The sequence below is a fragment of the Aythya fuligula genome, chromosome 2 (genome assembly GCF_009819795.1).
Source record: "Aythya fuligula isolate bAytFul2 chromosome 2, bAytFul2.pri, whole genome shotgun sequence".
NCBI lineage: Eukaryota > Metazoa > Chordata > Aves > Anseriformes > Anatidae > Aythya > Aythya fuligula.
This window is the reverse complement of record NC_045560.1, coordinates 47,202,440-47,218,343: the sequence shown is the minus strand read 5'-3', so window position 1 is coordinate 47,218,343 and position 15,904 is coordinate 47,202,440. Positions and strand designations below refer to the sequence as shown.

Genomic DNA, 15,904 nt, shown 5'->3' with positions numbered 1-15,904 from the left:
TAAAAATATTATTAGAAAAATATTAATATTAAAATATTATTACGCGCTCAACATTAGCCTATATACCCTGCTAAATGAACCTCCCAGACCCTAACACTAATGAGTATCTGCCAACTGAAATACTTGTACTGATATTCTTGCGTTACTAAAGTCATTAATAATTCACCGCAGAATTTTACATCTAAGGTTTAAAATAAATTTAATTACTGTATTTGATATATAACATAAGCATTTTTAATAAATATATACTTTCCAGTCATGTATGCTATATACTAAATATCAAACTGACACCTAGATAAGGAGGGTGGAAAATTTCCTTTAGGCTCTAGCATACAGAAAATTGTAACTTGTCTTCCAGCTACAATGGTAGTTAATTATAGCAATAATCTTGCAAGTGGATTCCTTACAGCTTTTGCCTTTTTCTGTAGATCAACAATCTGAGAGAGGAGATGGGTGATTTCTTCCTGCTGCCGGGCAGCATCTTCAGTTTTCTTTGCTAACTCCTCAGAGATATTGGCAATCTGGATGTTTGCATCCCCTTTAAGAAAAGTGATTACAATCAACATTACAACATGCAAAAAAAGCAAGCAGAAACATGCTCTTTCAGAACATTACTTGATTCAGCAGAATCCTTCCTCAACATACAGTACCGTTTTATTGAAAAAAAAAACAAAAAACAAAAAAAAAACAACAACCACCAAACAGTATGACACTAAGCCAGAATGACACAAAGTGCTCACGTCACAAAGGAGACTGTACTTTCCCTTAACATTAATATTTTCTGTTCAAAATTACTCTGCATTTGAGAAAGATTTAGCTTACAGCCAGAAATTTCTGCTGCATATAACAGGTCAGCTGGAAATTCTCTTATTTTCCTTATACAAATGGTTGGGATAAGTACTGAAGGAAAAAAAAATGCCTGATCTGACTTTTTTTTATTTTTTATTGAACAATCTCAAACGAGAAGGAAAAAAAGAAAAAGGACATACTTAGCTCTTTTACGCAGTCATTGACAAGCTGTTGTTCTTTCTCTTCATAAGTAATTGTTTCAGTCTTCAGCTGACAGGCCTATTCAAGAAATCCACATCAAATATGCTACATTAGCATGTTTGTTCTTTGCCAGCATGTTGCTGCATTTCCATTTGCTTCAGAGAAACAAGCTTTTCTAATCACTCCTCCAGAAAGACAATGAGAAACACTGATTTTTGCCTGCCCTCCCTCATGTTCCAGAAAAAGGGGCCAGGTGAGTATTCTGTAGAGACACCGCTGCATAGAGAAACTTGTACCAGTATCCCCTCATCCCCACTAGATGTCACCAACATATTTTACATTAAAAAAAGAAGTCCTAAACATACAAAAGCCACATATGTAGAGCTTGATCTGGTCACCTGAACAAAGCCAGGTATCTAACTAAATGCTTGATTTAAATACTTGAATACCTGAACAAAAGCATTCAGATAGTATTTGAAAATTCCTGGCACTGTAACTGCGTATTCCACATAAAACCTCAGTGCTACCTCCCTCCTTTGTCTTTCCTCCTCCAACTCTAGGAGCACCAAGAGGAGCCTGGCTACACCCAGGTGGTTATGTCTAGCACCACCTCGGTGGGCAAGTAACATGTGCCAAGTGCTGGGGATATGCACAGACACTCACAAAAGCCATCCACAGAGAGCTGCATAGCTCAGAGGTTTAATTTTGGCTCCATGCTGTGTCTCACTGGCGCAGACTGCATTTCTCTGTAAGGGAAGGTAATGCTACAGAGAGTTCTCCTATAAGTTCCTGAAGCAGTGGCCCTCTCACAGTTCTAACCCTACCTTCATTATCCTCAAACCACCTATTGCTCATCTTGCTGGAGTGACTTCTCAGTGAGGTGTACAGCACTCTCCATTATGCAGTGTCTTGTCCAAAGACAACACTACCTATTTTCAACAGGCCTGCATTTGCAGTAGAAAATGGTCACGATACTATGTTTTCATACATTGGTTCTTTTCCCAAAAATAGTTTTTCTCCTATACCCTGCTATGTGGTTGCAAAATGGTAATATGCTGTCAAAGCTTAGAAACTGTATTGAAATTTAATATAAAATTGTTTATAAGATATTATATTAGGGAGTGTTATTTCTGCTAGACATGGAACAATATATAAATTTTTTAAAAGTGTCATCTGTAAAACAAACAGAATATCGACACACATAAAGGGAAAGAAAGACACAACCTTAAAATATGAACAGACTTGAAACAAAATTGAAGATAATTAATGCAAATTTAGCCTATCAATTTATATTTTGGCAAACACTGAATTTTTACCAGAGACCCTATTAGCCTGCAAACTTCAGAACTGCAACTAAAATCACCCATGGCTACTGGGTAAGCCCTTCATGGCAGGTTTCAGGCCACAGTGCTGTACTCCAAAACCTGCCTGTAGCTCCTGCTCTACTCAAGGCTGTACACCTTACCACATTCTGCTGGCAAGGAAACTGCTATGACCATAGATTCATGTAGCTCCTATGTTTCAGTTTTTCCTTCATTTAGAAGGATAAAGGACTGTGATTAAATAACTACAAAGAGATCTTTGTCACATGTGGAATTACTTACTCTTAATTAGACTCTCTCACAGCTTTTAATACACACTTCTCAGTACCTGTGTTCTAGCACTTAAATGAACTGTGTTAGGCAAAACACAAAGGGAGCAATTTTACCTCAGATCTAAGTACAACATTCTCTTCTTCGAGGTCCTTGAGTTTCTTTTGAAGAGAATCCAAGTGAAAGTAGTTCTGGACGGAGGAGGAAGATTCATTCCTCTTGAGACTTGTAAAAAAATAAAAACAAACAGGTTTTAACTCATTTTTACTTGCATGATGGCCAATCTCACAAGAAAATAGACTGAACAGAGGTCTCAAAGACAACCGGAGCCACATGAAGTACGCTTTTGTTCATGGCAGTATGTTTGGGCAGCAATATAGTTTCAGTAATTTTTAGTTCCCGACATCTCCTTTGGAAAAGACTATGAGAGAAGAAACAACCTTACTATAGCAATCCAACAGCTCCCTGATTAATGCTGCACATGTCTCACCAGAACGCAGTAATAACTTTGCAAGCAAGGGCAGACAGCCCCTCAGAGCCTGCAATGCTGTTCAGCCAGCTAATTGCGTGGAACACACACTATAAACCATGCTTTATTTCCTTTCCTCTGCTACTGAAAACAGCATAACATTTTTCAGCGTCCTCAGGTTCTTCAAGCACAAAGGTCACACACGTAGCACGTTCTAGCAGTGTGCAGAGATGTGGGGTACCATAAGCGGGATCAGTGCCAGCCTCATTGCCACAGAGAGCCAGCTCCTGTGCAAGTTACAGTGCTGTGTCAGCAGCCTTCCTATCTTCTTTCCTCACTCCCCGACTCTTGTTGGCACCAGTATAGCCAGCTGGTTCAGTGCAAATCCTTCCAGCTTGTGCCACACACCAAGTTCATAGTTTTATAGCTCCAGCCTTTACAGGGATCATTTTACTACCTTTCAAAGCTATGAAAATTGTCCAAACCACCCTTGCTTAGTACCAGATGAAGGTTCAGCATTGCAGATCAATAACTTACGGAGTGGAACAGATGGACTCTGGCTCACTTTCTTCAGCAGCACTGGTATAGAACTGGAGCAGCTCATCTTTCATGGAAAGCTCATGCCGTAACTGAGAAACCTGCACAAAGAAACAGCTTGCAGATCAGTAACTTGCTTTTCTAGACACATTGTCAAGTAAACCCACTATTAATTGGTTATTCAACCTCCAAGATCACCTTCAAACTAAATTAAGTGATCTGGAAGAGACCAGAAACCATTCCTCTATGTATTAAAAAGAAAGACAAAGCATGCATTTAAAGTAGACATTACATTTTCTACATTTTCTTTTTTTAACAATACAAAAATGCAATTCTTCACTGATACTAAATATGGTAAAAAAGAAAAATGCTTAAGATGAACAATCCTGACTGCCTACTGCATTAGTCTAGATTCACATTTGGAAAAAAAAGATACACTGCAGTGATATTGCAAGAAATTAACATGACACCATCAAGGCAAACATCACTTTATTTTGCATTTTATGTAATGACTGTCACCATCTGGCTAGAACACAGACCTCACAGACTAACATTTCTTCCTCTTCAGTAGACTGTAGATAAAATTATTACAGTGCTTGCGCAGGAAGGTTACATTTGAGACTCAATTGTCTGCTGAGCTGCAGAGCAACACACAGTGGCAAGCTGCCATTCTGAGGTTGCTGTACTTGTGGTGGCTGCAGTCAGTTTCTGGGTGTAGTTTGGGCCTCTGATGACTCCAGAACACGAGTCTGGCAAAGAGGCATACGGGAATCCCATACACATACCACAAATGAACAAAACCTAATTGGGTGGTTAGGATTCTCTGCAACTGTGAGCTACACAGACTTAACCTTGTTGAATTTGTATTTTGATTCTTCAACAGAAGGGTTAAAGGGCCAATTACACAGTAGCACTTAGGCCACTTCACAGGGCAATTCAAGACCTCAGTGGTAAGAGGTTCTTTCTTTTTTCCTTGCATAAGTCTAAATAGCATAAGTGATCAGACTAATGTTTCCTCCCACTTGCACTGTAAGACTTGGTCTTTAGTACTCACTTTCCAATGCACAGATTGCAGAGCACATTCCTTCTTATTAGACTTCTACTTTTTGTATTGTAGGCATAATTATACCTGCAGTTATTACTGGCAAAACCTGAAGAGTGCCAATAAAATATATTTAAGCTGCATTAACATCAAACAAAAAGAAGGCTCAATGCAATAAAGCACTTAAACTACACAAATTTTTAAACAAACAAGGTCATTTACTTTACTACAACTACTCTGCAAAACCATATGTGCTAAGGCACCAAAGTCCTCCTGAGACATGGTTTCAAAAAGGAAATGCACATTTTTAAAAATGCAAGGAAAAAAAAAAAAAACAACAAACCACATTTCAGCCATGAAACAAAATCAATGCGTTCATTCTGCGAGGTTCATTTTTCTCCATTTCAGGGAAAGCTAAAAACCATGCCAAAATATCAATCTACTTCCTTCCAGCACATTATGGCTCAGCCTCTTCAAGTATCAAGGAAACACATACTGTCAGTGGATGGGCACTAGATCATCTCTAGCTTTTTCTATCCTTTTCCTCCATATACCAAAACAACTGAGCATACTTTACTGCCATTTCCAAGCATTCCAATTCCCCAAAGGAGGGTGAACAGCCAGAGAGAGTAACCTTTTATGGGAAGAAGACAAAAGGCCATGGGCACAAGCTGAAGCACAGGAGGTTCAGGAAGCACTTCTGCACTGCGGGGGTGACTGAGCACTGGCACAGGTTGCCCAGAGAGGCTGTAAGGGCTCCCTCCTTGGGAATATTCAACCACCACCTGGACATGGTTGTAGGCAGCCTGCTCTAGGTTATTTATAGCATGACACACATACCAATAAAACCTTAACTTTACACTACACAAAGTCATTTTTTCTACATATTACAGAAACCCAATTTCCTTCAGACAAACAATTTTAGACAGTTTTTACAGGATTTTAAAAGTCCCCATTCAATTCTCTTCTCTTTTCCCTTGCCTACAGGGACAATTGTTTAAGTTACCATTTTTTTTCATATATTCGTAATTCAGCATTATGAGGAGATCTGAAATCAACTAAAGAAAGAATTTCAATATGCAAGCATCATGAGCTCCAAGCCTGATGCGCTCTGCCTCAAAAGCATCAATTTCTGAAGGAGTCAAAATGACAGCATGAAAGATGGGCGTTGATAAAACACATGGCCCAGTATACCAAGCCATCTGGTAAGAAGCTTATTTTTGGTGTTCCTTTTCCTAGTGCTGCTCCAGAGTCCCATACACAACCAGGCCTGGCAAAGGCAGCCACTACCTCCATCCCCACACCTTCCTCAACCAAATCCTCCATTCTGGATGCACGGTATGAATTCCTGCCCAGTCATTATATGCATGCCTAATAAATGCCAAATCAACCAATGCACAAATAAATGTCTGCCACATGATGGGCAGCAAGCAATAGCACTCTTTTGGATAGAATATAATTAGTTTTCCTTGCCAAAAAGTGTAGGCTGAAAGAGATTAATTCTCTGTGGGTGCTTCACTGCCATTTATAGTGCATCTGGGATCTCTCCATCCATGCTTTACTTATCAGCCCCCAACTTGGATATCATTCAACCCCCTACATCCCTGAGCATTTTTAGTAGCAGACATTTTTAAAGTTTTTATTCCACTGTGTTTCATTGTTCTCCTGCTTGCCCTACACCTCTGGGATTCCTCTCTCTCTTGTTAAAATGTACATATGAGCAAGGTTCACAAACCAACATCACTGCCCCTGAACATAAGAAACAACATTTGCCTCTACCTCAGTCAGTCAGTAAGACAGCAGAGTTTAAATAGTGACACTGAGTGATAGATGGAGAGGTCTTTTAAAGCATCCTGTATGGTTCCATTGAAGATCCATTCAGCGAGAATCTGCCAGTACCTACAGCAACCCACTCCCCGTTCAGAGGAACACAGTAAGAAATATCAACTGTATAAACATTCAATTAGAAATGCAACAGTATGTGTAAAACAAGGCATTATACCAAATAATTAAAAGTTTTCGGTTACATTTTATAGAACACACTAATTCAAAAAGACATGCACCGTCACATTATATTTTAAACGTATTCATCAACAGTCTAAAGCATTGTCACTGCAGTCAAAAACTGAGAGAAATGTCTGTACTGCAGCAGGCTAACAGTCCATGCTTCAATAGATCCTGCCACAGTTTCCTGAAAAGACAGACAGCGAAATGACAAGAAACTGAAAGATCTGAGCAATCTTGACAAAAGGTAGAAAGTCCCACCCTTTGCTTCACAGCATAACCCAGCACTCCCTAACATTGACAAGTTCATACATACAGAGTGTGTTAAATAAAAATCAGTAATCACTAAAATATATCCTGATCCATCTGAAAAATGGAGTCTTAACACCAGTCTATGAAATTGACCCTACTTGGAAAAGGTGGAATGCACATGATTTCAGTGAGTGTGCACTACTGGAATCTCTATAAATATAAAAAGCAGTCATATTCAATTTGAAAAGCAAAGGGAAGCACTCCTAGCATTCAAATGGCATGATCTAAAAGCCAAAATTCAACTTGGGTATAAATAGAAAAGCATTAGGGAAAAAGCAATTAAACATCCATCGGAGAGGATGTGAGAGGACTGAGAAAGATTCAGGGGAGAAACAAGAAAAAGAAAAAGCTGCAGAAGGGAAAAAGTGATTAGTGAGGGGAATTATACATAGGATGGGAACAAGGACAAAACCAGTAGAAGAAAACAGTGGGTAGAGTGAGTCAGAACCAAAAGAACAGCTGATTTTGAGGAAAATGAAATCTGAGGCATAGAATAAGTCAGTACTCCACCCCCGCCCTCCAAATGGCCTTGATTTGAGCCAACAGGTCAAATGATATTTTTTTTTTGGTCATACATTTGCAAGTTTACATGGTATAAAAATGGCTGTCCAAGCTGCTACAACATGGATTGACCTGCTATGGATGGGATGCCCAGGAAAATTAAGTATGGAAAAGGTAAAGAAGGAAAATTCTCCCCATTACTGCAGATACCTCAAAAGCATGAAAACCTTACCTCTTCCCTGATGTGTTCTACTTGCTCCTCAAGGAACTCATTTCTTTCTGTCAGTGACTTATTCTTCTTTAAAAGTGACTGGCCAATCCGAGCAGCTAATTCTAAGTCCCGTTCTTTCTGTAGAGCGTTAAGAAAAGAAAGTAAATGGCAGATGAAAGGCTAAATTTGTCATAGAAAGGAAGGTACAAGTAGTTAAAACAACAGAAAGCCTTTTTTTTTTTTTTTTTTCCTCTTCTGCAAGGGTTGTTTGTTTAGGCTTTGCTAATTTTCTTTTTCTCTTTCTGTTTATGTAACACTGACATTCAGAAAAGACTAGCCCATACAGAGGTACTGAACCATACCATAGCTTTAGGGTCTAACGTCAAACAATGTAAGTTAAACCAGAACTAGTTCTCCATTATGGCTTTGAGAGACTACCGAGGGAAACTATTCTATCACCTTGGTATATAATTTGCAGAATGCAATCACAGAACTTCACTAGTTTCATTTTAAGGACTTCAGAAACACGGTAAAAACGCCAAAGAACTCAAAACATTCTGCAGTTACCACTTGCTCTACCTTGAAATAGAATGCAGCCAGCAGTGCAGGAGCCTGTCCCATTACAGTGAGTATTCAGCCTCCTATCCTCTTCATGTAAGCAGGTTATTAGTGCTTTAATATAAAACCAGATCCTCCTATCCCTTTTAGTGCTTTAATATAAAACCAGATCCTATTCCCCTTTGTTACCTCTTTCTATGTGCACAGAATTGGAAATAGCTCAGCCAGACACTACACATACCAATAAAAATTAGAGGCCAGTCCCACTGATGACACATATCTATACACTAGGTTGTAATCTGCCTGTGGCAGATTATGCAGCATAAAACTCTGCAACATTAATTAAGCGTTTTCACTGATGATTTCCCTTATTCAATTACTAGAATTATTCTAAAATAGTGCAAAAATGGCACTGTGGTCATCTCCCCAGTTATCTTTAGTTCAACACCATTTGAAGAGCAGTTTTCTTCCTTTCACATATTTACAGAAAATAGTATTTGGGGCTTATTTACCCAGCTGACAACCATTTGATTTATGACTAAAATCTACCTTGTGACACACACGACAAAGCCTAAAAAACCTACAACTAGTCCTAACCTGGACTGGAAGTAAGTCGATAAACATGTTCCTACTATACTCTGCTCTGGTGTGGCTTCACCTTGAGTACTGGGTGCAGTTTTGGGTGCCACAATATAAGAAAACAATTAGAGAGCATCCAAAGGAAGGCTACAAAGATGTTGAAGGGTCTGGAGCAATAAGGACTGGCTGAGGTCCCTTGGTTTACTCAGCCAAGAGCAGAGCAGGCTGAGGGGAGGCCTCATGGCGGCCTGCAGCTCCCTCACGAGGGGAGCGGAGGGGCAGGCGCTGAGCTCTGCTCTCTGGGGACAGCGACAGGACCCAAGGGAACGACATGGAGCTGGGACAGGGGAGGGTCAGGCTGGGGGTTAGGGAAAGGTTCTGCACCCAGAGGGTGGTCGGGCACTGGGACAGACTACCCAGGGAGGTGGTCAAGACACCGAGCCTGTCAGAGTTCAAGAAGCATTTAGACAACACTCTCAGACATAGCATTTGATTTGGGGTAGTCTTGTGTGCACCCAGGAGTTGGACTTGATGATCCTTGTGGGCCCCTTCCAACTTGGGATATTCTATGAGATTCTATGAATTTGAATAAGAGGCTTTCATAGTGAAAAAATGAAGTTTTGTAATAATAAAGTGATGGGTTATTGATCACTGCTGTGTTGACATATAGCATTTTCCAAATGATTTTTGAATGTCAGGATTGCATTTGCATTAAAAGCCATTGGCATTATCTACCCATAAAATCTTGATAAAATCTTACATACAATATTTCAGAACAGTAAGTCCCACAAAGCTATCCAAAAATGTTTAGTTTACATATTTGGCCAACTTATTGTTCAGCAATTCAGTTCACTTCATAAATAGAAAGTGAGGAGGAAAAAAAACACATATCAGTGCATCTTTGACTCTACTGAGGCAGAACTATCTAGTAGCAAGGTTTCTGACCTCAAAGCTGAGGAAGACAAATGTGTTTCCAGGCTCTAGACCTCTCTAGATTTCCTACAAAATTTTTAGCAATTCAACTCTAAATCTCAGTTTGGGGTCAGGACTCCTCCTCTCAGTGACATGGAATTGATGTACTACAGCAACATGAGTAATAAAAACACTGAAGTCTTGATTCTACAATTAATGATTATGATAACTTAATGATTCCACAATTCTAGGAAGTTAGACACATTTAAACCATTCTTAGGAAGGGATGAGAAAGCAAGTTCACAGGGGAATCTGTTTCCATTCTTAGCACATACCCAGAAAAGCCTGATGTCACTCCCTTTGCTCCCTTTTCAGGGCAATAGGCACAGATTTTCAGAGTATCTGCATGCAAGATGTTTTGAGATCTACTCTCTCCTGTCTGCACGGCAAAAATGCTGCACCTCCCACCCTGCCAACTTTGTAATACATTCATTTAAAGCTTGTCAACAAGAACAACAGGCGGACATTTAGGTTTTGAGTTTGTTTTTCATTTGCCTGTGTTATGGTTGCAGAAGGAGTTACACCTTAACTTCTGCAAACAGATTTAATCTCTTGCGATAACCAACATTTAGAGAACAGAGAAAGGAGATGTAAGTGCAAACAACCGCCCAGGAAAAGTGATTAAATTGGAAATGATGGCCAATTAAAAAATCTCACTGGAAATATTTGTTTTATTAAAGGTTCACCTACTGCACATTCCTCCATTTTCCCTTTGCTATCATCCAGGTAGGGAAAGTAAACCAGATGCTTTAAAACATTGGCTCGGCAAATCCTTCTAGCATTGTTCCTGTGAATGTGATTTCTGGATCTATAGACATTTGGCTATGGGAAACTGGGAGGAAACAGTCTGGCAAAGTGCTGCATCATTACTAGAAGGAGCCATGGAAACAAATACAAGTAAATCCCAGCCACAGAAGACAAAGGAAGCAAGACACAAAGAGGTAACAGCCTGTTACTACAAGTAGTTTATTCCTGAACATGGCTTTTAGATAAAGCATCAGTTTGAATTGAAGTTTCATAAGAAGTTGTTTAAAAGAGATTATCTCAAAGCAGGACTTTGTACTGAGATTATATTATCAAATGTAGGTGAGAGATGTGAGCATTACCATGCCTGTCCCCTTGCAGATTTGGAGGAAGAATAGACCACATACCTTGGCCACCTAGATCCCATTTTTGACATTGCAATAAGCAAGCAAATAGGTATGAAGGAATAAATTATGTTCAGAGATAAACTAATATAATTGTAATAGTTTTCACCTGAATAATTCTTCATAAACAACATTTTGAAAATTATCACAAGTTCACTGCAGAAAAGCAGCTAATTTCAAACAAACTATTTATCATGGTATTTACTGAACATAAGTATTCCATCCTGTAACTTGACAGCTGTTGTTTTTTTGTTTGTTTTTTTGTTTGTTTGTTTGTTTGTTTTTTGGTTTTTTTTTTTTACCATTTCCTGAGAGCCAAGGATTACAGTCATAACAATGTACATAATAACAGTATTAAAAACAAAAACAAAACACCACTATATATATATATACTTATATTTAGCTTTATATATATATATATATTTATAAATATATAAGTATTTTATAAATATGTATATATAAGCTAAATTTTTCTTTTTTTAAAGAAAAAAAGGCTTGGAGATGAATGGAGCATTAGATTTTTTGATTTTTAGTTTTTGTATCTGTGCATTCTTCTGGAAAGATGCTAAGATAATTATCAATACAATAGTACTTGTGATTTTTCTTATGAGATTAATCCATAAATAATAATACTATTAGCTTTACCTGTACTGTAAAAAAAAAAAAAAAAAAAAAAAAAAGGTTCATTTAAGGGTATTTTTTTTCCTCTTCTCATTCATTTTGGCAAATATTTGGCCAAGAGTAAGTTAAATGGTCCCAGTTGAAAAATAAGCACAAATCCATAGGAGTAATGTAAACAAATGACCTTTATTTATAAAGATTATTTACCTTTCCAATTAGATGAAGTTTACATACACTCAAGGCACTTATTCCTCCTCATTTGAGAAGGGTCTATGAACAGTCACTACTAAAACCATGTAATTTCTGTACTACTTTCTCATACTGTGTATGGGTCCTAAACTAAAGAGATGTAATACTTGCCTCTTCAAGTAGACGTGTAACAGCATCTATGTCATTGTATGTTTTAGTCATCTGGCCCACTCTTTCAGCACATAGAACTGTGAGAAGATAAGACGAAACATTAATAACATTGGCATTACCACTGGGAGAAAAATATATTCTTTAAAGAACATAGATTTTCTTAAATTTTCATCTTAAAACTACTTATTTCAACTATGGAGTAAGTATAACAAAACCTAAAAGAAAAAAAAAAAAGCTATCAAAGTTTCAAGCCGGGAATACTAATGTTTCTTTTTTGCAAAGAGTATTTGATTTTGTCAGTCACAAAACAAACCATTAAAACAAAACTTTATTTTCTAAAGAGAAACGTCTTGAGTTTACTAGGAAAAAAAAAAATCAAGGAAGACATGAAAATGTTCTTAGACACACAACTAGAATTCTGTTATGTCACCTAGTCATTGTATTGCATGCAATAGAATTGTTCCATGAATAAGCAACTCCAACAGTGTCAGTAACAATGTTCATCATAAATACTATGTCATAGTAATGGAACTAAGCATTATGGTATGAGACAGCAACATCAATAAAAAATGCATGCAAAATAATACACCATTCTTATAATACCTACACCACATCATCGTGGCCATTGTATCCCTCATAAAAAATGTTTACTAAACCGGGTGAGATGATTAATCACTAAGGTGGAACTGGGAGTTTTGTTAGACTGAAAGAAGTATGCGGAAGTTTAGTCTATCACCATAGGTGATCCATTAAGAAGCTATACAGGCTTATTTGAAGTCTGCAAGTTTTGTAGAAGTCCATAAATAATCAGAGGAAACATCAGCACTTTCTGCTCCATTCTGACATACTTTTTAAGTTTCAGCTGTGCTTAATCCTCAAGCCCTATAATTGTGAAAAAATGGATTGTTAAAAGAGTTGAGTTGATCATATTGACTACTGGCTAGCAGACTGCTGTAATGCAAATTGTTCTTCTGGGGATTTACCCTTGACAATGTCAGTTAAAGCTCAGTCTGACTGACTGGCTAATGTTGCTCCAGCATGCATTAAGAGAGGTTGAAGGAAAGACAAATAAGGCCTAATTAGATTGTAAAAAAAAAAAAAAAAAATGCACAGAGTACAGCAATAGTACAAAAAGGCTTGTCACCCTAAGGAAACGATGCTGCCTGATTATAAATATACAAGATATTAAGTACATAAATATACAATTGATCACAACTAAAGGTACATCAATAATTTATCAAATACAATACTTTGGTATCTGTTGAAATATGTTTTTTTCCCCATACTTGAACATCAGAAAGTTGCCCAAACTACAGCAAGAAGTATTCTGTTTATTTTCCTGTTTTTCAAGCTCCAGTTTTGATGTTCAAACCCTGAAAACATTTTAGTGACATCAGCATTGCCAGTGAATTCCAAAGAATGTCATTCATAACAATTCAGAAGAATTACATTTATCCAAATAATTATGTCTGAAAGTGGTAACAGTAAAAAGTTTTTGTTTCAAAGTAGTAATTTGACAAAAATTACAAGCAAAAATACAATGCATTTGTAAGCTACAAACTATATAGTCTGCTTTTGAGTAATCACGATTCCACACAATGTAGTAACTTGTAATAGAGTATCAGTAACTTGAAGAGAACATCACCTCTATAAAAAAAAGGCAGTACAAAGAAGCCTTCTGCTAAAACTCCTTAGAAAGACGGATAGTATGACTTCCAGAAGACTATTCTCAATAAAAATGATTCATGTTAACTACTAAAATAATTTTTTAATACGTAAGTTCATGGGTCATGCAATAATGTCTATCAGAAGCACTGAGACCAACAGTTTATTTTCCAAAACAACAGTACACTTAATAGTTTCCTTGGTTACAACATTCCCTCACTGCTATAAAATAACGTTTGAAATTGTCATTAGGAGGCGTATATTAACTCTGTCCCTGGCACTGATAATCGTGGCAGATTATGACTATGGCAACCCCACTCTATTCCAGTTCAAGTGACTGTATATGCCAGCTGATAAAAGGATGGGGCTCCCTCAGACAGGATAAAGTCACGGCCAGGGAAAAGAGAGGTAAAGGTTCATACATGTGGTTGCTCACTCAGCTGTTTCTTCATATTTTGCTGTTTAAACTTAACAGCAGGTTATCACCACAGTCCAAAATTAAACAGCATTTTCAATAAATATAGTACTAGAACTCTTTGCATACAGGTAAGAACTTTAATTGATAATCAACATTTCTGAGCTGCAAAGGAAAGGTGACCTTGACAACAAGCCTTGATATGAGGTAAAGTCAAATATTTCTTTTCGATACCTGTAAACTGAGTAATAAGTGCCAACAAACCAGAGAAACTATCACAACAGATTTATTCCCAGCAATAAGTAGCTACCTAGTTGTCAATGGCTACAGTATCTGTTTCCATCAAACTTCTGTTAACACAGAGGTCTTCATATATTACTCTGACAACGTGAAAGGGTTTTAAAGCAGAAGTGATACGTTGTTCACCCTCCTCAATGTCAAAGTGGAAACAAACTTCAATAGGTTGGGTATAATAAAGCACCTCCTCCAGCTAGCTGCCTCCTGTAATCATTGTGCAACACAGCAGAAGTCCAGAGCTACCAACGGAAAGGAACATACTCCTTTTATAAAGAGGGCAAACTTGCCAAGAGATATTTCTCCTCCATCCTCAGAGGCTTGCAGGGAAGAGAAGGTAGAAAGAAAAAGGAGAGAAACAATTCAGCAGCGGCATTTAAAAAAATCAAAACTGTTTTAAGTTTGCAATTAGTCATTACAAGTTAACATTCGGTCAATTGCTAGTATAGTGAGTTTGATTTCCTTAGATGTCCAAAAAATTTACCAAGTGAAAAAGACTCATTATTTTGAGTTCTGATCAGTGAAAGATGAAGAAGAAGAAAAAAAATAAAAATCAATACACCCACATGTCTAACAGATTCTGCATAGTAGGTTTCTAGCCTGCTTGACTTTCTGATGAATATGAGAGCCTGGTAATACTACTATAAAGATAAAACAAGAGCAAATGAAGGACAATGCTCTGTCATAAAAATAAAAAAAAAAAAAAACTACAGTGCCAATTTACTGACCTCTTTTTGCAAACTGACCTCACTTGCAAACCAGTACTATTTTTGCTTGAGGATGATAGAAGTGCAGCATCTAAATGCATGCATGCAACATACAAATCCAACATCCTTTGCATCTCTCTGTGTCTAGAGATTGCCTTTAGGCAATAAAGACAGACAGAATATTAAAAAATAAATGCTACAGCAAGTAGAGGGAGCACAGAATTCTAGAAAAACCTCAGCTGGAAAAATCAGGTTTGGTAACATCTTTGAAGCTGATGCCACAGATCCAAAACTGAAAACAAAGAACAGAGAAATGTTCTATCACATTATTTTCATGATCACATTAAATATACAAACCACAAATAGATACCTGGTAGACCCGGTAGCAAAGTTCTTGCTTTGTTTTTCACTTTTTTTTTTTTTTTTTTTTTTTTTAAGCCAAACACACAAATGGAAAAATGCTACACAGATCAAGTCTTTCCTCTGCCTTAAAGTACCTAGCACCATCTACATACTCTCTTAAAACTTGCAAATGTATGGTTATCCATATTCCTATGTTTCTCAATGTGATTACGGCTGAAAGGATGTACTTCACATTTTTTTTGCATCACCTATTTAATACAACGTGACTGCAAGCTTCTTTCAGACTCTGAGCTCTGCACTGCCTAAAGCACAGACTGTCAAGATGAAGATGCTCAGAGAGGAAAGTATGTGCCTTCCTGGACTGTGCCCTGAAAGACAAACAACCATGTAGCATGCTGATTAGAGAAAAGCATGTTTCCAGGAACATGAAACAGCCATGGAGGGGAAGGGGAGCAAGAATACTACTACTAGGAGCTGCTGCAATGACCAACTTTCCCCAAACTGGGGGTGCAGATACAAAAACATCACAGGAGCCAGCAGTCATAGGTGTCATCAGAATCAGTT

At 37.7% G+C, this 15,904-nt stretch overlaps 1 protein-coding gene across 2 annotated transcripts in view; it reads right to left on the bottom strand.

Moving 5' to 3' along the window:
• Positions 1–15,904, bottom strand: part of TRAK1 (trafficking kinesin protein 1) — a 54,013-nt gene that overhangs the window by 24,629 nt on the left and 13,480 nt on the right. For both annotated transcript variants that reach the window (XM_032180946.1, XM_032180948.1), the window contains exons 2-7: positions 11,897–11,973; positions 7,680–7,796; positions 3,589–3,689; positions 2,699–2,807; positions 990–1,068; positions 408–538 (exon numbers count right to left, since the gene is read on the bottom strand). In XM_032180946.1, the coding sequence (XP_032036837.1) occupies positions 408–538; positions 990–1,068; positions 2,699–2,807; positions 3,589–3,689; positions 7,680–7,796; positions 11,897–11,973 (614 nt within the window). The remainder of the gene's footprint in view (positions 1–407; positions 539–989; positions 1,069–2,698; positions 2,808–3,588; positions 3,690–7,679; positions 7,797–11,896; positions 11,974–15,904) is intronic.